The sequence below is a fragment of the Opisthorchis viverrini genome, assembly GCF_000715545.1.
Source record: "Opisthorchis viverrini unplaced genomic scaffold opera_v5_36, whole genome shotgun sequence".
NCBI classification, from domain to species: domain Eukaryota; kingdom Metazoa; phylum Platyhelminthes; class Trematoda; order Opisthorchiida; family Opisthorchiidae; genus Opisthorchis; species Opisthorchis viverrini.
This window is the reverse complement of record NW_008751692.1, coordinates 206,942-230,430: the sequence shown is the minus strand read 5'-3', so window position 1 is coordinate 230,430 and position 23,489 is coordinate 206,942. Positions and strand designations below refer to the sequence as shown.

General features: G+C 40.9%; 1 protein-coding gene across 1 annotated transcript; it reads right to left on the bottom strand.

Annotated features, from left to right (window-relative positions):
• Positions 1 to 3: 3 nt before the first annotated feature.
• On the bottom strand, positions 4 to 22,736 carry T265_13083 (hypothetical protein; the record flags this gene model as incomplete). Its single annotated transcript, XM_009167140.1, has 7 exons — positions 4 to 217; positions 368 to 522; positions 1,674 to 1,740; positions 8,865 to 8,960; positions 9,063 to 9,368; positions 14,060 to 14,220; positions 22,641 to 22,736. Coding segments are annotated over 7 exons (1,092 nt in total), but the record flags the coding sequence as incomplete, so codon positions are not given.
• Between the last annotated feature and the right edge of the window lie 753 nt (positions 22,737 to 23,489).

The following is a 23,489-nucleotide window of genomic DNA, read 5'->3' as shown; positions in this document are numbered from 1 at the left end:
ATTACCGAAATGAACCATTCCGCACTGTGCATGTATGGCCCATTTTCGGGTGATGTACATCCAGCGAGCCGAAAGACAGGATAGAAATCGAGGATCGGTTGGGCGTAGAAGCTGTAGATCTTGTCGGAATCTGTGTGCTTGTAATATGATGAACATAAAACCTAGTGGACAGCATTGTCCAGGCAAGCCATGCGGCGAAATATGATTTCACTTCACACTTGACCGAATATTCCATCATCGGAAACAGCCAATCGGCTGAAATATTCTCACTCAAAGGATGTCCAAACAGCCAATAAGCTGAAATATTCTCACTCAAAGGATGTCCACTGAGGTTTAATATATGACAAGAGCCACAAACAAAACTCACTTGCGTCTCCGTTATTATCATGGCTTGGTTGAGAACTATCCATGTCACCGTTTCGTGGCAAGCGGGAAACGGAATTGAGCCCTCATAGGTCATGTACTGCTTCGTTGAAGGCAGCAGGGCAGATATCAGTAATCCATTTAGCCGTCTAGATTGACCTAAGTGTGCATGATGCAAAAAATTAATAAGAACGAAATCGACCCCATTACTGGCAGAACTTTAAGCCATTATCGTTGCTTTGTGCTTCGCAGAAACCTCTGGAGGTATGCTCTTTGGATTCAGTATTCCTTCCCTGTTGAGTGATGCAGGTTGTCAGAAAGCTTCAGTGTCATTCGATTAATTAGAAACGTGTCTGATCAGTCATTGTGTTTTACAGCTTTATCAACCTATATCGTTTCGATATGCTGTGCATAGCCAGATAATCAAGTACCAAGAAAGACCTTGCCCGTTATCCGGTTTTAATAGCTCTTCGGGGACTGAACACCAAGGCCTGGAACAACGGGAGTTAGAAACAATAAATTTACTGCCCTGGATGAGGCGAAAAAGGAAGTGCACCGGCTCTAATTGGTGCGCAAGAACCGACCAATCCAATATCATCTTGAATGAATTAGGAGCCTTTGGAGACATAAACACAACGGGAGTCACCCTGTGTTGAAAGACCACAATATACTGCAGAGCCGGTTTACGTTTGTTGAAAACCAACAGTACATCTTAACAGCAGCATAGAAATATCCGGCCCCGCACCTCCTTTAAATTAGTTGAATATGACAGCATTTGAAGCCAAGTTAGTAGCAAAATTAGTAAGCCTTATGTAGCACAATGGTACAATAAATAACTAATCAATCGGTTTCTTCGGTTTCGAATCTGTACACAGTTTTACTGAATAACTTAATGTTGATAAAAAACCAACATCAACAAGAAAATCCACAGCGTCTTTCAATATCTAACACATTAAATTTACTTGAGAATTCACCTCTACTCTTGACTGAATTAGTGTCTATCGGGACTAACAGAGATTACGAAAAATCCCACGCAGTTCATCCACAAACTTGCTATGAATATTTTCAAAACATCTCATTCGCGTTTTCTTTTCATGACTTTCCTGGCTTTGAAAGACCTTTGATTTGAATAAATGTGTTATTGTTTATTTTGGTCACGCCAAAATCTCCTTACTTTAATTGGAACAATGAAGATTAAGTCCGTTTTCCCCTGGAGGTTCCTACTAGTGTACTTTGTATGCATACACTCCGCGGAAGAAAGAAATTTTACGATACAGAATATGTAAACGTATTTCAATAGGTATGCGTACCCCGTAGCTGAACTTCCTCGGCCGTGGCAAGGAGAGCCGATAGATCCGCAGAAGGGTGCTCACCAACCTATTTAGAATGTAAGACGTAAAATTATAACTGAAGTATCAAAGTATAATGAAACAAAAAGCAATGTATCGCGCTAGAAGAATACGGTCAACCGTAGTTGGCGAAACGCCCAGCTAGACGGAAAAGGTAAGTTACAATCAGAAAATGAACTGACATGCCTTTTGCGATAGCACTAAATTTTCGTTCGTCGTGTAAAATGACTTTAAAGTTCAGTAGCTGGTAAATCTTCCCTGAACTAGTAACTGTATGCGTGCGCCCACTTGCTCAATCAAGTTATGAGTTAAAGGAAGTTTTATTATGGTGAGTCATAATGACGCTTCAAATACCTGAGTGCATGGCCACATATTTATCCGTGGATATTCTGCACTATTCTGCTGATTCAATACAACTGTCGTATAGACTGAAAAAGTGTTGACCACGATAAAGAAGCATATATTATAGGCTGTCTGTGTTTTCATAGGCTAATCAAGCGTATTTGAAATCTTTTAGAGAGAGGAGGTAAAGTCTCTGATGAACGGTAATCAGACTACTTCACTTCCAATACGTGCCCTGAATTGTCGCACACGCCTTTAGTTTTGGTTTACTTTCTTCAATGGCCGGAAGCTGAGGTGACCGGAAACATAGTACTTACATCGTCCTAATTCTCACCGTGACAAGTGGTCCGTGTTCATCTGTTTTATTTTGAGAATCCGGTCCAAATATCAGGATTTGCGCATTTGTGCAATGAAGTCAGTGAACAATTTACGGTTCCTATCAATTCATATCTCGCTAATAACCCGTATGTACTTGGATTTGCAAGTCAATCGGTGTAATCATTTTCAGAAAAGTATGGGAAGAAATCGGTAGATCTACCGAGTGTCTCAAACGTTTCTGAAAACGACGACCCCTCAATTTACTTCAAGCGTTTTTCATCTGACGAAAAGTATAACCATCTTATTAGGTCTATTAAAACATGGTCATTGAGTCAGTAAAACTGTCCCAAGATTAGTAATTAGCTATTGTAACAAAATTATTGTAGCGGTCTTATGGCAGCGAAATAAAAGGCATGGCGTTACAAACTTTGCTACCCGGCGTCGATATGGCTTTAAACTACCTTTAATCAACAGGGCGATTGCTCCTCTTTGATTGAACAATAGGATGGTTATTGCCAGTAATCTGGTAGGAAAACTCACCCGTAGATATACTGACAAAAATCTGAATTCAGCCACTTCGTCAGATTTAGAAGAATAACACCGGTTTTCAGTTGAAGTTTTCCCTTAAACTTACACAGTGCGAGAGTTTAGACTCAAGGACTCAATGGTACGAAGGCTACTTTATCTTAAAAGTAAGATGACCTACCGTGCAACGCTCAGGATGCCCTACTCTAATAACCTTTTCGTGTTTGTGGATCAGTGGGAAAAGCTTTTCTCACACAAACAAGGTCTCGGCCTCATCGTAGGCGTGTTGTAATTGGCTCCCAGCTGACTTTAATTTAACCTTTTGCTTCCCACCAATAAGGGCACAAAACACACTTTTTCTGCTACCTTTCAGAAGCAATTAAAACGTCCTCTTGATAGCCAAGGCAGATTAGAGAGACAAAGCGTGACTCTGAAAAACTACCTTTCATCAGTGTGGGATGGTCTCAAGCGGTTTGTTTGATATCCTTGACAGCACCATCTGTACCGATGAAATCACTAGACGAGTGTTGCTAACCCCACCTTCGCAGCTGCACCAGCTCCCAAAATTTTGGACAGTTAGCACAACATAGCAAGTGTTTGGGAAATAGATCCGAATTTTTATACCCTGCCTTACAGTCGTTCAACTCTGGTACTACGGCCTAATCACTGAAAAGGTTCTCCGCTGGTTGGCAAAACTACAATCTTTTGCTTGTTTTGATGTTTAAGGGTGTGTTCAAAGACCATTCTTTTTAGCTCACATAAACTTAAACAATGTAGATGGAAAGGTTAGTGAAACATATGTCGCTGTCATTCAGTGGAATACGATTGAACTATCAAATATCAACAGCATTTTGGGCCCCATTTCCGCAGCGTAAGAATGTCATGAACCGATAGGTCACGTGGTCATTACGGCTGAGACATCGATCCATGTGAAACTGTGGCAGTAATCAATAAGAGGTACGCCACTGCAGTTTTTTAACCTCTACGTTCGTGTGAAAAGGTCACTAGTGTTCTCCGATTATAAAAGCTCTTTATCGGATAGCCGCGTAATCCAGAATCACTGTCTCCTCCGTTTCCGGTTTAGGGAATTATTATTGACGCACGCATATATGTACATATACCAAACGTCCATGCAGTGGTTTTTCATCAGATGGAATGCTGGATAAAGTTTAAATAACCGCTGGACAGTCATTTATTCATTTCAAAGGGTCACGCGAGTGAAACACTGCTGCGTGAGTTAGAATTCTGTATGGATGATTGCGCTGTGCTCGCATTCCGAATCAGCATCTACGTGGTTGATGCAGCCTTTGGTTTCACGATATCTTGACTTCTCTTGAATACAATAATTTCCAAAACATTTGTCACCTATCAACCAGCACCAAACCCTCAGTAAAGGCGCCAGAAATTTGGATGAAATATTATGAGATGGCCAAATGTACGGATCCTATAGCCCTGCTTGCACACTGTCTACATACCGCATGTCTAAGAGTGAAGCCAAAAAACAGAATGTAAATTTGAGCGGTATTCGGCTACCTAGTGAAGTGCGCGTGGAACAACTGTAATTTCGATGTAGACACAAAGGGTGCGTTTTATCCGGCGTTATTTTGCTAATGTACGTCAGAAATACCTAAGCACTAATCAGGGAACATTTTTTGAATTCTTGACTAGAGTCCTCTGCAGTCTCTACTCAGTGTCTTTGGATGGAACGGAAAGACTGAATTCCGAAACTCAAACTCCCCAGAAAAGAGAGAATTACTTGAATCGAATGCATTCTGGTACGACACTGCTTTGGACGTTTGGATACTTTGGGCGAATAGCCCAAACTCACTTTGTAAAAAACGGAGCTCATATATGGAAGGCCTAAAATTCTTATTCAGGGGCGGCCTTCAGGCAGGCTTGAAAACCTGTAACTTACATTGCAGATTACAGTAGAACGTTGGACTCGACAGCTTGCCAAAGAAAGGTTATCTATGGGCTTGAGAAGCTGCGCAACGTGGCAGGTACCAGTTCTGTAAAACAAGAGAGCCATCTAGAAGAGTTTCATATTCACTAATATAGTTAGGACGACAGCGGAGTGCGCAATACGCAGTCACACGTCATAGTAGGACTGGCTTGATTATTATGTGACTTACTGATCCACAAATCCACAAATCTAACTCCAACACCCGCAACTGAGATGAGTTTCTTCCTATAATCTAATCAATACCTTTCAGACGTACTATCATCTTAATCTGCTTCTTACTAAAAACAGTGTGGTCAATGGATTGTCGCAAGTTGTGATGTTACCGCCTCTATGGCAAGTCGGCTGATAGATCCAAATAAAATTATTTCAATGCTACACTCCAAAGGCCTGTACGCTGCAATTAATCCAGCTGGTCACAAGTCGTCTACCGCCATCCAAAACTTGGCTGGCTTTTATTGGTTCGACAACTACTAAATGGAAAATCCTATTCGGATCCCAGTCTTTCTTTTAGTCACAAAGAACAGTTGTGTTGCAGTTCATCATTTTACTTGATGAAAAGTTCGCCTTCATGGTACACAAACCGGCCGTGTGTCAGGGATCACAAAAACTAGGTCAAACTTTTAATTAAAAACCGCCACATTGTCCAAACTTGTTCACTCCTAGGAAATTCTGCACATCGCCCATCACTAAGCGAAAGTACTGATTTCCTTCTTCTATTTAATGAATGCAGTTTCCCTGCTACCCTGTAAAAACCGTTTTTGATTTCCATCTAGTCAAGTGTCGGTACCTGCAACAGACACTTCTGTCTCATCCAACTGGTACAATATATGGTTTTGCGCTAATTCTGAGTTGCGGTCCCTGGGTTTAAAATTTTTCGAAGCTCTAGGGTGATGTAATGAACATCTGGTAAAATAAGCAATCCAGACCAATTAGAATAGGAGCGTTTCGATAAACGTAGGATCCGCCTAGGTCTTAACACTTGTGTATGTTAGGTAAAGAAAGTTTGGTGTCTCGTGGTATTTTGCCAATGAACATCACTTCATATAATGACCAAAACTGCGAATTCCTAATCACTGTGGTTTCCTCGGAACTCCTTGAAAAGTAAGTTCCTCAACCAAATAAAGGGTCTTTTTAGCGTTGCTACGTAGCATTTGCTAGTTCACATACCCACAAATAATTTATTATACGGAAGCCTTGATCACACATCTTGCTGACTTGTAGCTTTCCAAGATCGTGGATTCTTAGCGTAGCTAACGGATTTCCTCAAAAATCAATGACGAACTTTGTTTTCACTAGAATTCATCAGCAGTTCCGTGCAGAGACTCGAACTTCGAATATGTGACTTACGAGGCAAGCCTGTTACGGGCACTTCACCAGCGAACGCTGGTCGCATCTGAATTTTCACGTCCGAGCAGGCGGACACGTGCCGAGTTCAAGCCTGGGCACAGCCAAGTATATCCAATTCTGATGAACCGTAGTAAGAGCGAAACTCGAGTCTAGTGTTCCCACCTTCGGCGCGAATTCACCAGAATGACTGCTCAAACAATAGTGATGTTAATGTGCATTCTGAAGATCCCGCAACCACCAACAACAAAGCGAATGGTCACTTCACTCTATCGCACACGGAAGGGGAATCTTACAAAAGGATATAAACGGCTAGGAAACAGCAAACACATTATTAACTCATGAATGTGTGCTTATAACATTTTCTCAGACGTATCCTCCTTTAGCGGCCAATACAGTTAGTTACAATGACGGAAACGGAACCGCCCAGATATGGTTTGTGTGAAACTAAGAATCTGGTTAGGACCAGCATGGTGAGTGGTTGAAGGGTTGAAGAAATCATACTGGATTTTGCGATTTCTCCTCAGCCTTGGTTTAAAGTCCAACAGCAATAGTAGCCACAAGAGGATTGTGTATGTTGACGGAAAGTGATCCCCACTCTTGAATGAACATCAAGTAATGAAATATTACCATACTTGCAGGCAAAATATCATAGGTATAAATGTCAATAGCATATCACTCACAATCATCCATCAGTTCGAAAGCTGACTACGAAGTTGTTCTGTAGTCCAGTGTTGAAACGAAAAAGTGTTTGCTTTTATTTTAGTGGTCACTTTTCGTCCAGAGATGAAAAAGTGTTTGCTTTTATTTTAGTGGTCACTTTTCGTCCAGAGATTTATTGGTGCCTCTGACAAATGAGTCTATGAAACCAAGGGTTATGCTTGGTCCATAATTTTCCAGGAGAAACTTCCCCTGTTGAATGTGTCTGAAAACGACTGACCAGATGAGTAACGGCTTGTTTATGCAACTGAAATTCCATGACAACACTTTAAACCATTCGAATCACAATTCTATTCAAACTAAATCGACCCTGTGAGCCATGGCCGAGTGAACAGATTCACAGGTTCACAGAACTCGGGAGCAGCAATCTCTTTGTTCACTATTTATTAAGGAATCCATCTTAACTTCCAAAAACACAACTAGCATTGGACACAGTCATACGGAGTTGTAACGTTTTATGCTTCAATAATTCGGTTCCCGGTGTATTTCTCTTGTCCCGTCTCTAGTGAGCATTACCTGCTTAGCCGATTTCTGCATGTATCATAAAATTACGGTTATCGTTCAACCGTTTCCATGGTGAGGTAAAAGCTGAAACCATTTGACGACCCAAACAACGACCGAAGAAATGAGGCAGATTATACGGCCAACTGTTTCCCGGGAAACACTGATTGACTGTGGACAATTCAATCTGACAGCCAATATTAATTAAACGCGGTGTAATTTACTGTGAGGTTGGTTGATAGAAGTGTTGTCTGGGCCATGTTTTAGACAGAAAAGGGTTTTTACTAAGACAATAAACGGTACAATTGATTAGCGGTGTTACGGACGAATAAATTTTGTCCACTTATACTTAAAAGATCGATTTCAACAGATTTAAGACTTTAGGACAGTCTAGGACTGATAAGTGTTATTTTTTACCCCCCATCATTATCATTATCCTTTGTATCCTATTCTGTCCATTGTTTACATCTGCAAAACAAATACAAATCCTGCTATTTTTCTTAAACCGCCGAAACGAGCCTCTCGGTTAGTACCACTATCTTTATAAGTCTGATTTAACATGAATTGCAGTCATAAAACAACGCTTGAAGATTTTTTTCTGAACCATTCAAAGGTCGAGAAAAAAACCATACCTCTTTTCACTCGCTGCAGGCATCAAAATGGTGAGTGGGGACAGGTCGCAATCATGATGTGAGTAAGAATCCTCAGCGGCCTGATCTGTCCATACGTGAGTATTGATTCATCTGTATCTCGATTGGCGCAAGAAGAATTATGATGCTTGCGAGCCTATACACAAAACACCACATAGCTAGAAGGACCAACTATTGGAAATTTGGTATTTGGGTGTTGCTGGGTCTTGCTAAACTCCACAGTCGTAACATGGCTGCAGAAGTGTTTAGAATTCTCAATGACTAAAAGTCTATGTATTCAAATCATCTTCCCATTCCTGGTGGAGTACATTCGGTCAAAAACTAAGCGGTATGGTGTGAGCTCTGTGTATCAAACCTGTTATTGATAGGATAACACAACTTTAGTCGCTTCAGTTCTTTAGATTCAGATTAATAAGAGAGTTTTTGCTACGTGCTGACAAGAAACGCTCTCCGTGCAGTATGATTTGATTTAGCCATAGATCCGACCATACCCATGAAGTAAACGAAGAACACCAGGGGCACCTTCATTTGGCTGATTAAATGGAAGTAATTGTGGAACTATCGACATCCGTCGCTGCGTCGCCCTTCTGTTTCATAAAGTTACGTGTGATGGTATGTCCAATGCGTACTTCGGACTATTGAGGTCTCTAAGCCTAGGAAATGTATTTCGCTGGTGTACAAAGAATTAAATTCGAAAGATGTTTGCTTGGGTTTTTTGAAGGAGTTGTGTCAATGGGACAGCAGTTCTTGCCTACTGAAATCACTTGTTCGAACAGAGAATTTACTCACTTTCAAAAACACTGCAATTGCTGCTAGTCCATGTGGTCTCGGAACAGCCATTGAAACATTCGCATATAGTAGGTAATTGTAAGCGTACAACTGCATCTGCAATACGTGAAGACAATAGTGAACATAAATTCTTACCGCACTACGGCGCATGAAAGTATTTCTAAAGAAGCTTTCACGTTTCATAGAAAAATAGCTAACACATCCAATGCACAGAGGTGTACAAATTTTTTGTATGCATGTATGAAAAGTTTCAAAAAATATAGTCAGATAGTTGAAAGCCTCTTGATTCAGGGTGCACTGCACAATTCGACCTACCTCTGCAGGAAAGGGGACACCGTCGACCTGGTGATCAGACCCATGTTGCGATTTTGAGCCAAATTTTATCAGAGCGCCAAAAACTCTGTACTCATAAGATAAAGGACCACCGGTCAGGAGAATTTGTGGCGAAGCATCAAGCAAATCTATTCGCAAGTCTTGGCCAGCGTTGGAGATTTCTAAATCAATCTGCAGAATAGCACAAACAAGTTAGGGGAATTTTGATTTCGTCCTAAACGAATGGAATAATGGTTTCACATTTACGCCCTTTTTCAGGCATTTTAATAAATATTCTCGGGCATGAACCAAACCAGTTATTCAACACTAGTCAAACTTTCACAGGTCAACTTCACCAGACATTATAGCAGGCATGTGACACAGTTCTTGATATACGATACACGTGTCATGATTGTGAAGTTTGAGTTAACTACAAAGCACATTGCGGCACGTCAGAAATTTTGGTATGAATTATTACTAGAAAAACCGCATACTGTTATCAGTGAAAATATACGAAATAATAACGAATATACTTTACTTCGGACACTGCGAAACGATGGAGAATGATATCAGCTTCAGAGTTTTTAAGTAGAAGAACAATGGATACGTTCGATAACACAACTGCTTACAGTGAAACCAGTCGTGAGCCAAATACTCCTTATCCCTCGACTTCCTCACCCTTCTATGGGTGTGATTGTGATACTCACCTAGAAAGAATACTTTTCATGGGGAAGATGAATTCCATTTGAAACATCTGACTACGAACGGTATTTTTTAGAAAAACCAGGGACTGCTTGATACAATACTGGGCACTGCACAGTCTTCACAATGCCTACAATGAATTCGATTCCTCTGGGGATCGGTTTAGGGAATAAGACTCCCAACCAAAAAATGCTAATCTTTACTGACCTTACTGGAATGATCCCAAATGGACGCACATGAAATCCGATTTGAACTGGTTACAAAAGAGGTTATCGTGCATATACGGCTACTGTGTATCAGCATCATACACCGTCAACTTTCCACTCAAGGCTCATGGATCAAGTCGATGAAACAAACGTGAAACTGTATAACCAAAACCACGCAGTGCTACATTAGTAATGCATTTTTCAAGGGCCTTAGCAAAGCAGAACCGGAAAGTAGTAAGCGTTTTGGTTGGTTGCTCGAAATATCTAGCGCAAAGCGATAATATTTCGCTACGAAAGACCACAAAATCGAATACACACCAAATGTCATTATTTGATCCAATAACTGTTCGTGTTATTGCCATTTTTATGTGCCGGATGAAAAACATTTACTGAACTCGGTTCGCTAATTCTTGGTGGGACAGACAAGGAGAACAACAACTGCTTGTTCTGGAATGCTTCATAGGAACAATCAGATAGGGAGTTAGATTAATCATCTGAGACATGCAGCATCTTTCAGGGTTTTCTCCCGTTAAAAACCAGAGCAAAGATCCTGGGTGTTAGCAGCAAGTTTCCAGAACGTGCAAATAGACAACAGGGTACCCCATATTTTCTGCATAATTCTGACATTCAAATCTTCAAAATTTGGCAACTTCACGTTGTATTCGTATGATTACAGCTCTGTTTCGTTAGTCTACGGTGAACCAAGTGATCGTTTACTTTCGATAGCGTGGTTGTACTGCGTATTACTTGTTGCTTACACATTGAATTCATGCTGGTTCCCTTCATTTATAAGCCATCAACGATTGTACTTCCAAGGAAATTAACCAGCAGTCATAAGGTGGTTGGTTATATGATCGTTGGTCTGCTAGTTTGCAAAAATTTCGCCCCCAGTCGAAGAGACGTCGTCAGCCCCTTAGCTGAGCGAGTTGAATTGACCCACTCAGTTGTGCACTGACAATGTCTCCCCGACTTGAGATGAAAGATTTCCAAACCAATTGCCAAGCGCAGCAAACAGTCCAACGTCCATCTGATTAACCATCAGTAAACGCACTAGCGACACTGAAATTCCGACACATTGGCGGTCAGAAGGTTACAAGTTCAGTTGACGAACTTCATCTAACACTGTCATTATGCGGTTCTTCCGCTAATAGTGTTCACCTAACCAGATAAAACGTCAGTACCGGTGAACCACGGCAAGTTTGTGGATGACTGTACAACAAAAAAGAGGAAGACGGCCCAGAGAACAACGAAGCAGTGACAGTCTCAGATTTACTCGTTGACAAGTAAACGAAAAAGTGACCGACACTGAAATGCTTTTTGCGAAGAAATGATAGATCGAACTAAGTGCCTGGTTTCTCCAAACTCGATAACCGAAGAAAATGCCCTAGAGAACCGTCAGAAAATGTAATTTCTATGAACCACTTCTTATATTGCATGAGACCAATAATCACCAAGATTTTGGCTAGGCTCCTAAATTAATGTTTGCTAGTTTGGACTGCGTACATTCTTTGGAGGCAAAAGTCTGCTTACGTCAAGGGGCATTCTATGAGTAAAAATTGAATAACGTTTTTGGTTTTAACATGCACTGCACTATACACTTCGTCCTACTAGTTAACATTTGAGGTGTGTTACGTGATTGCTTTTGGGCCGAGCGTGATTACATCACTCTAACCATCAGTTCACTCTCATTTATGTTCAAATCCGTTCAACCAAAAACATCGAGAAGCATCAGTACTGACGTAACCATGTTAATTTGCCACTCAACGTCAAGTGAAGCATCATCATGGTCAGGAGTAAGTTTATTGAGAAACGAGTAAATTTGTCTTACATTTGACTAAAATGCACTATAATGACTTGCTACGTTTAGCTGAGAACGTTCTATTCATTAGGTTCTTTTGGCGCCAGCTTCATAAAGTTAAGACTGAATCTTCCGCTTCAAATATAGGCTGGAGTTGTGGAAAAATGGTACTCAAGACCTGTAGGAAACATTTATGTGGGTAAAACATTTCAAAAAAAACTCGTTAGTCGCACGCATTAACACAGACCTTCCTCAGCTATTGCGTCTTCCGCATCGTCACGCGGCGCTAAATGTGGGCCCTCAGCAGAAGAAGAGACACTTGGTCGGCTAAAAATCTACAGAGCACTGGGTGAAGATATGAAAAGCACGCACTACCGCTATTCTGGCACTACTCAGTAATCCATTCTGTTCCTTCTAAGGCAGCAAAATGTTACCGCCTGGCTTGAGAACCTCTAACTTTTTTACCTATCCACAAATGAAGTAAACAAGTATGTTTGTGACGGGTACCGAGGCATAAGCATATTGGATGCAGCTTCCAATGTATTTGTCATCCTCTTCATGAACCATCGTTTCCGCAAGATAAACTTACATGCCACGCCAAGTCATTTAGGTTTTTTGTCTGAAAGGAGATTTCAGCAGCCAATATTCGCTGCAAGCCTTGTTCCGAAGAAACCATACAAATATTAACATTCAGCNTGTTTTGTCCCATTCAGGACGGTGCTCGGCCCCGTGTGCCAGGAAGAACTGCGAGCTATACTGTAATCCAACAGCATTTTGAGTGCTTCATCCGGCTGTTGACGTCTTACTACGCGGGTGCGATGGTGCTTGTCCGTACGTATGGTGATGATTCACCAAACTTCGACTTGTCGTCTTGTCTGACAGGAATGTCTACTATCCCTAAAACTGTTCTACTTTGGTGTTCACCGGATAATGCAGGAACCCATCACAGACACCGTGTGGGTGCATGAGAGAAGCTGTTGATCGCGTACCTAGTATTTTTGGGTATCGGAGTTGTTATCGACGCAGAAAGCAAAAGCTTTGAGGAGGTCCTCAATGGTGTCAGCCCAGAAACCAATGTCTCCGAAACCAAAATACATTTTTGTAGGCACTCAACTCTGATGGATAAACGATGTGGAACTGAAAAGCGTTCCTAACTCCAAATACCTTGATTCAGCCATTACACCGAAAGGGCAAGCTAAAGGGTAAATTTAGAACTAACTTGTATATTGCCCACGAAGCATGCAATGTGGCACAGAAATGAAAGCGACCTAAAAACCAAGCTCATAATCTATCATCCCTTTGTCCGACTTATCATACGTTGAGCTCGCAAAACCTGTTTAATGCGCTTCTCAGACCTTCGCGAGACAAAGGTTTTTGACCATTGGTGCCTGCGAAATTTTCTTCGAAAAGGCAGGCCCGATATCCGTGACTTGAAATTGTTGGGCTTTAGTAGTCAATCCAAAATTGTTAATCTCGCCGCTCTGAACACGTTCTCTAGTATCCATAGACGGACCTAATCAGCATTCTTGCATTTATACCGTGTTAGAAGTGGCTTCGTCTCCGAGCTTGTTAGTTAACAACCTAGATGCATCTTGTTCAATCCGAAACGGTATCTCACGGCCTGCGGGTTGTCCACTCCAAATTCCACAATGACCAAGTTTTGTGGAGTATATTCGAGAGCCCCGAAATCGTTCGTTGTGTTGGGGAAGGTGCGAAGCCCGCGTATATTCGGGCAAAAGTTAGTTGAAGTAGACTCCAACAGGACATATTCATACACTTACTGTCCCAAACATTGCGGAGAGTCTGGTACAACACACATTTCAATATTTCATTCTCTATTTGTTAGCTCTCAAATTTAAATGGGTCAGCAGGATATTGATTGCTTGATGCCGTTTTTACTCCGCTAAAAGCACTTCCAATGGTCAGCCTTTTCGGAAAAAGTGCCATGACGAGCCATACTAATAAGCGTAAACCATGATTTCAGCACAAGTAATTTGATTATAATCAATACTAGTACCCGAACACTTTCTTTTGAAGTGTCCCAAAAATTAACCTCAAATAGTTGAGTCTGAGCACAGCACCTATTTACTTAATATAGAGTGGCGTGGATTAAGTTACATAAATAGCCACTTGGTAGATGTCGGGGCATCGTCATAAAAATCACGAAAAATCCTTACCTGTTTATCCTTTCCAACAATGACTAGTGGCTGCAAACTAGGATCATAAGTTAAATTGGACGAGGATATGCTGATTGGTGACTGAAGTCTTCCCTTGTGACAAGCTGGCCAGACATCGTCTGCATAGGTCATGTACGCAGTTTGTCCCCAGTGACTTGGACCTAAAAAGTAACGAAAAACACGGAGTCATTTCAGGAACCAAACTTGCTACGAATTATCAACAATATTGACGTCTACATCGAACTGTGCGAATTGTTGCAGATTTCGAAAGTCAAACAGTCGCTTCAACGTTGATCTGCTGGAAGTACTACAAGAAAGATCATATTCAAAAATTACATGTAGAAAGTCCCACAAAACTCTTCCAGTCACGGAAATTTATTTTGACACAGTTAAGTTGCCCAGAGGGCTGTGTCATTTGGAGCTACATGTTCTACCATCAGTCGAGGCCTGCTCCGTTATTTAAGTGCATACGTTCGTACCGTTCAGTCATAACAGCATAGTGCGCAAACACGAATAGGTCTATGGATGACAGCTTCAGGTCACCAGGGGCAACATATCGTGGATACAGATCAGTATCACTGCATATAATCTATAAGCACCATAGTCACACAACACATTTATGCTCAACTTCACCTGTCAGCAAGATGTCCCCACGCAATCCGTGGACCCATAAGCTCCTAGGTGTAAACCCGATTAAATATTACTCCCCGGAATTGCAAGAAACAAGCTGGCGTGGGATATATATATATATATAATCATATCTGATCAGTAAATTTGGGGTTGTATTACTTCATCAAAAAACGGTGAACATTCTAGCTCCTAAATCAGCTTCTCTAATAATCCAGTCAGAAGGTACTAAAGAGGAAACAAGATTCTAGCCAACAAAACTATGTTTAGCCTGACACTGCAATCTGAGGCATAATATTTCACAACCAAACAATCGTTATTTTGTCAATAAATACTCAATAAACTGATACTATTTATATCGTTTGTTTGATAGCTCACATTCGGTCAATAAACAACATTTGCACGTAGCACTTTGTGTTTTAGCCTGGCGAAATACGTGGGCCACGGTATTCATGACCACCATTGTGAAACTAAAACGACCTGATCCCGCCAGAAGCAAACAGAGGGCAGGATCTTATGAAAAAAAGTTTGTACAAGACGTCCGAAAAGCGCGGTGCACGTAAAAGAAACACGAGAACACAGTTGGCTTTCCGGAAGTGAACTGGTATCATCTTTCTCCCAAAAAGGAGTTGTTCCTAGGGCAAGACAACCAGTGCACAATTTTCAGACTCTCTGGGACAACACTCGTTGCTTCTGTGTCAGATCGAGTTTTCATTTTTAGGTTGCCTTATGCACTGTTGAATGACCTTGTTTTCGTATCCGAATTTAGTTTATATAAAGTAACCGTTTCGTTCCATCTTCATCAAAACTTCTATGGCCCGCGATTCGTCCGGCGGTGCTTTCATCAGTTTCAATCGTTTTGGGCACCACCAGTCTTGGTGCAGACAAGTGTTCACAGCCAGCACGCAGGCCAGAGCAATATTATAGTCCTCGCAAAATGTCAGTAGCAAAACCGTGTAAAATTCTTTTTCACAGTGAAAGGCTAGAATTCTCACTTAATGTTTCATTGTTTTAAAAAAACAATCACTGGATGATTCATGGTGGAGCATATGGACAAAAACATGGTAACTTGACCCCAACTATGGAGATTTCATATATTTACAATATAATTGGCCATCTGTGCAGTTATCTTTCCGAAAGGCTTTTTCACTCGTTGAACTCTCTAAAAAAGTTACGGTAAAATTTCCTGAGATGCAGGCTTAAGAAGTACGCAGATCAACGCAATAATACCAACCGGACAGTCTTAGCCCAATAGTTGATACACTTTAATGCCGGTAGGGCAATTCTTGGCGATATATTGCCAAGTACAGCTTCCAACTGATGTACTAATCACAATCAATCTCAAACTCCTGCTCTTTCGAAACATTTTGCAACATAAAAAATAGGTAATGAAACAGATTCCGAATATGTTTTGAATTTTCGGATAATTGGGTCCCCGGTTTCCTAGAGAAGTGATGCATACTGCTCAGAATAATGGCAGTCATCCTCACCTCCATATTCCAGCCCCCATCAGCCATAGGCCAAAGCCTATTTAAAAAGGTAGTTTTTTGAGAAGGGTGTTATAATCCAACAAGTTTGCAGAAAAGCCCAATGATGCCACCGGTACCCAACCACAGAGGGACCTGTCACACAAAGTGGAGCACGTGGCTAAAGGATTATCGAGGCATCCTTCGTAAACTCTGGTGTATACAAAAGCACTCGGAAAATTTTCACCTCATTTGCTGCTTCCATTCAGGCAAGAAATACACGTGACTGTCTATTTTTGATGTTTGTAATATGACGAAGGTCAGAATGTCGAAATATTGCACTTGTCGTCATTGGACATATGATTCCAACCGAAGCAACTTAAGTTTAGTTTCCCCTTTCCTGGACTTTAACTATCAGGTGCTGTTTGATTACCGATCGCTGCATAAAACGCACTGGTCCATTGGGTCATAAACAATCGAATCGCTCGGAGATTTTCTCCCAATACATTAGTGTTCTAACTGCAATGTGTAGGAGTAACGCATAAACCATACCTCTAAGCTTATGATAAGACCATTGAGTCAACTTTATGTTGACAGTTTGGTTAACGATTCTGTAGGTCGCCGATCACTTTAGTCTAGAGAAAGACCCACGGACTAAAGACATATTCTGTTGAGCAGGCAACCTTTTAAAGGCCTGTAAGGTTTTTCCACATATCGGGAAGTAATAGTACAAAAGTAGTCTATGCTTATTTTGCGTCTAGTAGAGAAGAAAGGATTTAGGAATTCAGCCAGGTAATACTCAGACGTACTCAGTGTTAACGGGATTTTTGCACCCAAAGATTCGGCAAACGGTCTTGCTACGATGGTAGAAGGTTTACTATCTCAGACACAGGATGCAACTTGGTGTTTCCAAATGATACACCGAACGTATTCAAATTGGAGATGAAAACACTGGCAAAATGCATAGGCGATATGTAGTTAGGTGGATCACGCCTCACCCGAATTGTCTCCCGCTCCAAAAGCAGACTTCAGCTGCATAGGACTCACACATATTCTACAACGGATTTTGCCGACAAAACTACGCCCTCAAATTAGAAACGGCTATTTCTTTTTTGCTGTTTACGTATTTATCAGCCGACTAAATTATGGTCAACGCTCCTCTCTGGCAGTTGAATAATTCAGTACTAGGGATTTGATATATTTGCACTAACAGGATGAGAATAAATCTAGTTGTAATTCACCCCGTTAGTGGTTTAAGTCCAACATCTCATCTCCCTTTTAATATGATTGAATTGCTTTCTACCCCTTGTTTGTAGATAAAGAAACCACCGCCGGACTCTCGGCAAACTTGCGGATAGTTTTCAGATACCTTGTAGCCGGAATAACCAGTTTTTCTTGAACTTTAGCCACAAATAACTGAGCTCTTTAAGCAGCTGTTACAACTTTGCATCCATATTATTTCTCATTTACTCTTAAGCTCTAAATGTTAACCGTCAGTGAGCATCTTTGGCAACCTTGGGACGGTCAACCTGTTGCAGTAGAGTTTTGTGAAATTTTATCTTGTATTACCTTCCAAGGCTTTTAAGCAGTAGTTGGTAATAAACATTGTGATTTTTCCCCACTGCCTCCAAGAATGAATCTGTTCAAATGAATTATACTAGGACAACGTTTCAGCAAGGCAAATTTTTGAGCAACGACAATCTGTTTCGATTCAAAAATATGTGCATTAGTTGAACAAACATCGCAATAGCGAGTTTACCTTGCATCGGAGGTCCTCCCCTGTTTGCAAGTAGAGACGATTTGGGCAGGGCCACCAGCGGGACACATCTCTCAAGCTCCGAGAACATTACGAATGAGCGATTTAACTAGTACCAGTGAAAAATCTTATGATTTGGTCACAAAAGACTGATCAGCAGTGGGATCGACTTGAAGTCAAGACAGAATATAGTGGCATTCAACCGCTCAAGTTCATGTCTTGCTATCATGGGTGGATTTCCGACGAATGACATTTCTAGCACAGGTTTGGTCATATGAAAGAAAACATCCAGTCATAGTGGAAAAGTCTTTGTGTCACGTGTAATGAAACCAGAAATCAAAATCAAAATAGAGTATCATACGGTATGACGTTATACTCACCGTATTTCAGCTACCAAAAGGCAACTTTTGTTAAATGTTCTTCACAAAAGCATATGGTCGGTTTGGCCATGACTGATTTGACAGGAATATTCCTCCTTGAAAAGTCTACTTGTGGTCTGTAAGTTGTGATTCCATCCTGTAGATGAGGTTACTCTGTGCCACGAAAGCGAAGTACCACTGGGCACTTTCATCCTTCCTACAATTCCTCAGAAGTTTTGTATCCAACTTACCCAAAGAGACCTAAGTTAGTAACTAAAGAACTAAGCTTCTGAGAAAGGTGAAATTCTTTCCGTCTGGGATATCGTCACTCGAGGAGATGGTCAAAACCGATTTGCATTATTTGAACTGAGTATCTGAAGGATATGTATGGTTGTAAGGCACTTGTGGCCCATAGTGTTTAGTTGTTGAATGAAAGGCAACAGGTCCGAAAGAGGGTAGCTACTGATTTTCGAATAGCTCCACTGGGCTTTTTGGAGCCCTAACCTAGGATGGCTAAAGTTGTAGGAGAAAATCAAATTCCCCGTAACTAATACCAAACCATTAAACTAGATGTATCTCACAAGATGCCAATCGCCGCATTTTTCTTCTTCAGTTAAACCGCTGAATTCAATCTAGTCTTGTAACACCTTGGTCATTTCCAACAAAAAAATTGGATTCCTTATAAATGCTGACCTCAATTGTTTGGATCGTATGCTGTTCACACAAAAGTAGCGTTTGGTCTTACACTAGCTGAAGTGGACTTTCGGTTAATTACTAGGTTTTGATCAAGTGTAGCGTTAGCCGGTGGATGGCGGAAAATTCAACTGCGACTGGTTTTCATTAACACACTCCGTCACTTACACTATACGTTGGTCTGAAAATTCATAAAAAGTCAGGTAGGTAAATTTATGCGGTTTGGAAATCTCAGTGCTTTGCCGCATTAAGTGAGCCTGAATAGGAGGCAAGTAATATCTTGCATTGTAATAATGCAAGATTCTGTTCGTTGAAAAGGCCGTCGGATAAACGTTGTCTTTTAGCTCAAAAACAGAAAGAGTTAAAACATATTACCCCCGAGTTTTTTATCAACTACGCGTACTAAATTATCATATAGTTTCTTATACGGTTTGGATTCGGTTGAATACAGAATACTTCTTTGATTATATGTTATTGCGCACTGGCGATAAATGCGTAATTTCTTGGAGTCTAGCACTACTATATTCATCTTGATGCGAAAAATAAGAAGTCTCTAATTTATAGATAATTCGCGTAATCATTCAATTCAGACACTGTATCGGACGATTATCACTGTTCAACTAGAAGAAATAATACTTCAGTGTTTCAATCCACAAACCATGCCTAATCATAACTATAGTTTATGTGGCCGAAACTATCAGCCATTAACGGAACAGCCTTTTGTTATAAGTTGCGTTAAACGTGTCTATCCAGAAGCAAACGAGAGTGGCAGCCAAAAACCAGCCAATATTCCTGATACCAGTTGTCCAGGAGTGACGATTCTTTGGGTGATGTACATCAGAAAGAAAAACCGATTTAGTTTAGACGTGTCCGACCTCGAAATGGTATCTCTTTCTGGGAACAGACCTAGTGTACAGATCATCAGACGGCTGTCACTGAAGCTTAAAACCCCAGAATACTCGTACGACATTCTGCTCTGGGAAAATATGGTCAAAAACCGCCAAATGAATTCTTTAGGAGTCGCATGTGGTAACCTGGACCCTTTAATTTGCATATTTGTAAATTTACAGACTGCACACGAAGCTTTATGAAAGCTATCATTAAACACTGGATACCGCATGCCACTGCCATAACCGAGACCTAAATTATCGCATTTCCGACTAGTTCCAGAATGTCGATTGATAAGTATTTTTGCAAATAGTTTGGCATAAGTCCCAAAACATGACCACTATTTACTGACCAGTTTAGGGTACAGTATTGAATTTGGCTCTTTCATTTAGAGCAGGTTAGCAAAGTTCTCACACCATACTTGACAAGTTATGTACAGCTTGTATTCAAAGTAAATTATTATAAGACTCAGTGGGGAAATGTCACGGTATTCTGACAAATATTTATCGTTCACCGTGGAGCACGCCTTCAACTACAATTGGTTATTAATGTATCAGGTTTATTTTCCTGCAGCCTCATACTGCGATTGGCTGAACTGTTGACTCCCCAAAGTCCACTAAACAGAGACCATGTGACATAATAACCTGTTGTTGCACCAAAAGAATAATTGTCCTTGACTCAGGAGTGTTACAGTGTTGAATAGATAACGAGACAGAAGGTTGAGCAGTGGTGCAAAATGTTTTGAGTATGAATCTTCCTTAGGCTTCGGCAGACATTTCCCGATAGTTGTCAGTAACAGTGGAACGGCCGTAAGGGGCTCCTCAACTTCTTGACTATAATGGGTCTTGGTGTAAAAGCTGTTTCGTCTAGCTGAATGTGCATAAAGTATTCATGTAGTTGTGTATACTACAATTTTGTTAAACTAAGGAATGGGATTTTGCACGCTTTGCATTATAACGTTGGCCAGAAGCACCCAGATTATATCGGCGTAGCATATGATCTGAGTACAGTTTATAGATGACTGTTTCTACTGCACCTTCATCCATGCAATAACAACCTCTCAGTTGCTTGTTTAACCACATTGAATTCACTCCCCAAACGGATGATAGAGATCATCTTCAGTGCTGACATCCAAACAACTGACATTCTGACAGCAGTTGATGAATGTATACGCTGACAAGTCACGTACCGTTGGCTTGGGTCTATCTAAAGCACGGGGCTGGTGAAACATATGAACATAAAAACTGACTAAAAAAAGCTCTCCTAAATGGGTTCAAACCAGGTACTGTTGAACAAATAACAGTTTAGAAACTGCAAGTAGATGCATTCCACCTGTCTAATGCACAAAGACCTCACACTGTAAAACACTTCCGACGAACTGAAACTATCCAGTGACGAATATATGACCAAAAGACATTCGGCTTTAAACGCCTCAAAAATTCACGGTTGTGTTTGCGCAGCTTATCACAGAAACCATGCCGAAATAAGATTTGTCCTGAAGTTAACTTCTAAAATTTAGTCCTACCATTTATAAACAAGACACTTTGTCCTTAGATACCTGTACGCAACGCTATGCAAGTACGCAAGGTTGAATTACCCACCCGGCCTCGTACTGATGACGTCCCCTACCCAAGCTTATTGTAAAGTGTCAGCAAACAAATTGTCAGGCTCAGTAAACAGATCAACAACCACTTCGCTACATAGCCGCAACCATCGCCGTAGAAAAGTGCCTTAGGTGGATGCTTATTTTTTATTTGTCATGAACGTTTTCAGCCAGCATACAAGGCTAATTGCACAACTCCCACTCCCTTAGCACGGGACGAAAAGCTCAATAGACACAATGACACACGACATCTTACATGGCTGTTCCCCTTGAAAAGGTTCTGGCAGCGAACCGAAATGTGAATTACACCAGCGTACCTAATCCCCTGGCTAACTACTGATTGCGTACGGCTCAGAACGTGAACATAAAAGAGGCCTTTACGAGGTTTTCATCAATCTTGGGGTGAGTTTGGTAGTTTTCCATGAATTGCAAAAAGCAAAAATAAAAACAGCAGTTCCCAAACCAACCTGTAGTGTTGCGTTCACCAGTTTTCGCTACCACAAGACAACTTTTTTCTAATATTAACCGATAAAGTCAATTGCACTTTGATGATCAAGTTTTATTTTTGCCATGAAAATCGGCAGAAACGCAAAACGTGCATGGGCTTTTCCGCTCAAACAACATTACGTTGATAAACAATGCAACAAGGACCAGCCATTCAATAAGAAACTGTTATTCCCGGAAAACAGAATTTTCCACTATCACTCAACCACAAGGGCAAAATAAAATTTGCCACACCCGAGGAAGTTCTTGCAATTAGATCACACAGAATAATTGCATTTCCTGAAAGCCGTCCTACAAAATAACACCTTTATCAGTACGCATTACCGGCGTAGTTATATCTGATGACTTCCAGGAAGCATTTTATCAGCACTGCAGATTTGGTCGGGGCCTTCAAACTGTACACGAGCATTGGCTGAAGAGCCTTTAATTACATGTACAGGTAGATAATCTGTTGTTTATATTGTCGAATGCATCTTAATCATTCTTAGATAACGGACCATGTAACACGAGTATACTGTCATTAAACTTGTATGCATTTCTACACGACTGGTCCACGCGTTTGTCTTCCAGGACTGTGAGTCGTGACGTAAAAACTTTGAAAATTTACCTGTCAGGTGCAGAGATAGTACCACTGTAGGCGTTTATGCTTGCGCCCATAAAATTAAGTTTAAAAAACAACGCTTACCTCCGATTACTCCCTCTTTGTAATGCCACCAGGTATCCCAGGCCGCATTCCAGGAGGTCTCGTGCCAGGAGGTGCCAATGGAATTGCAGAATACACCTGCAAAAAAATGGTAAACGTCACTGAACACACGATCCGCTGCTCAATAAAACACGAGCAGTGAAGTAAAAGTACTCGTGCATCTGCAATTCAAACTCAACCATAATTAGACTAACAGGACAAGCCATCTAAAACTAGCCGAATCGTATGCCCAAGCTGGTTGTTATTCTTGAAAGGAAAAGTCTGATAATTCAAACGCTACTTAATGATTTAGCCGTCATGATGACAAGTACAACGTTTCACCTACTCAAATCTAGAGGCTGCTTGCCTAAGGTAACCGGGTGATCCTGCCATCCACACTATAGACAAGTGTCATTCAAGGCTCAACCTAGGCACACTACTTAGCGTGACACCCGTTGTACAACTGACATCCAAGCAACAGCCATAGATCCGTTGCTCCTTTTTATGAAACACTGTTCTTATCTATTTGACTCTAGATCAGTTTAATACCAATTTCCCAAAGAATTATTTCTATTATTAATATTTAGGATACGTTGTTAGGAAGAAAACCACTTAAAAAAGTTCTTCACTAGTAACTAACCGGCTGAACCCAGGTCGTTTTAATTCTAGTTTTAAGGATGATTAACGAGAACAAACTGTGGGATTTAGAACTTGATATACCTGCCTGGTGTCCTTATTAGCTTAAGAAAATAAATTTTATGTCAAAGTTTCCACAGGAATGTTTCGAACGCCAACTCTGAGTTAGTTTGCCATATGTCACAATCAATCTGGTTTTCACTGGAGACTCAACTG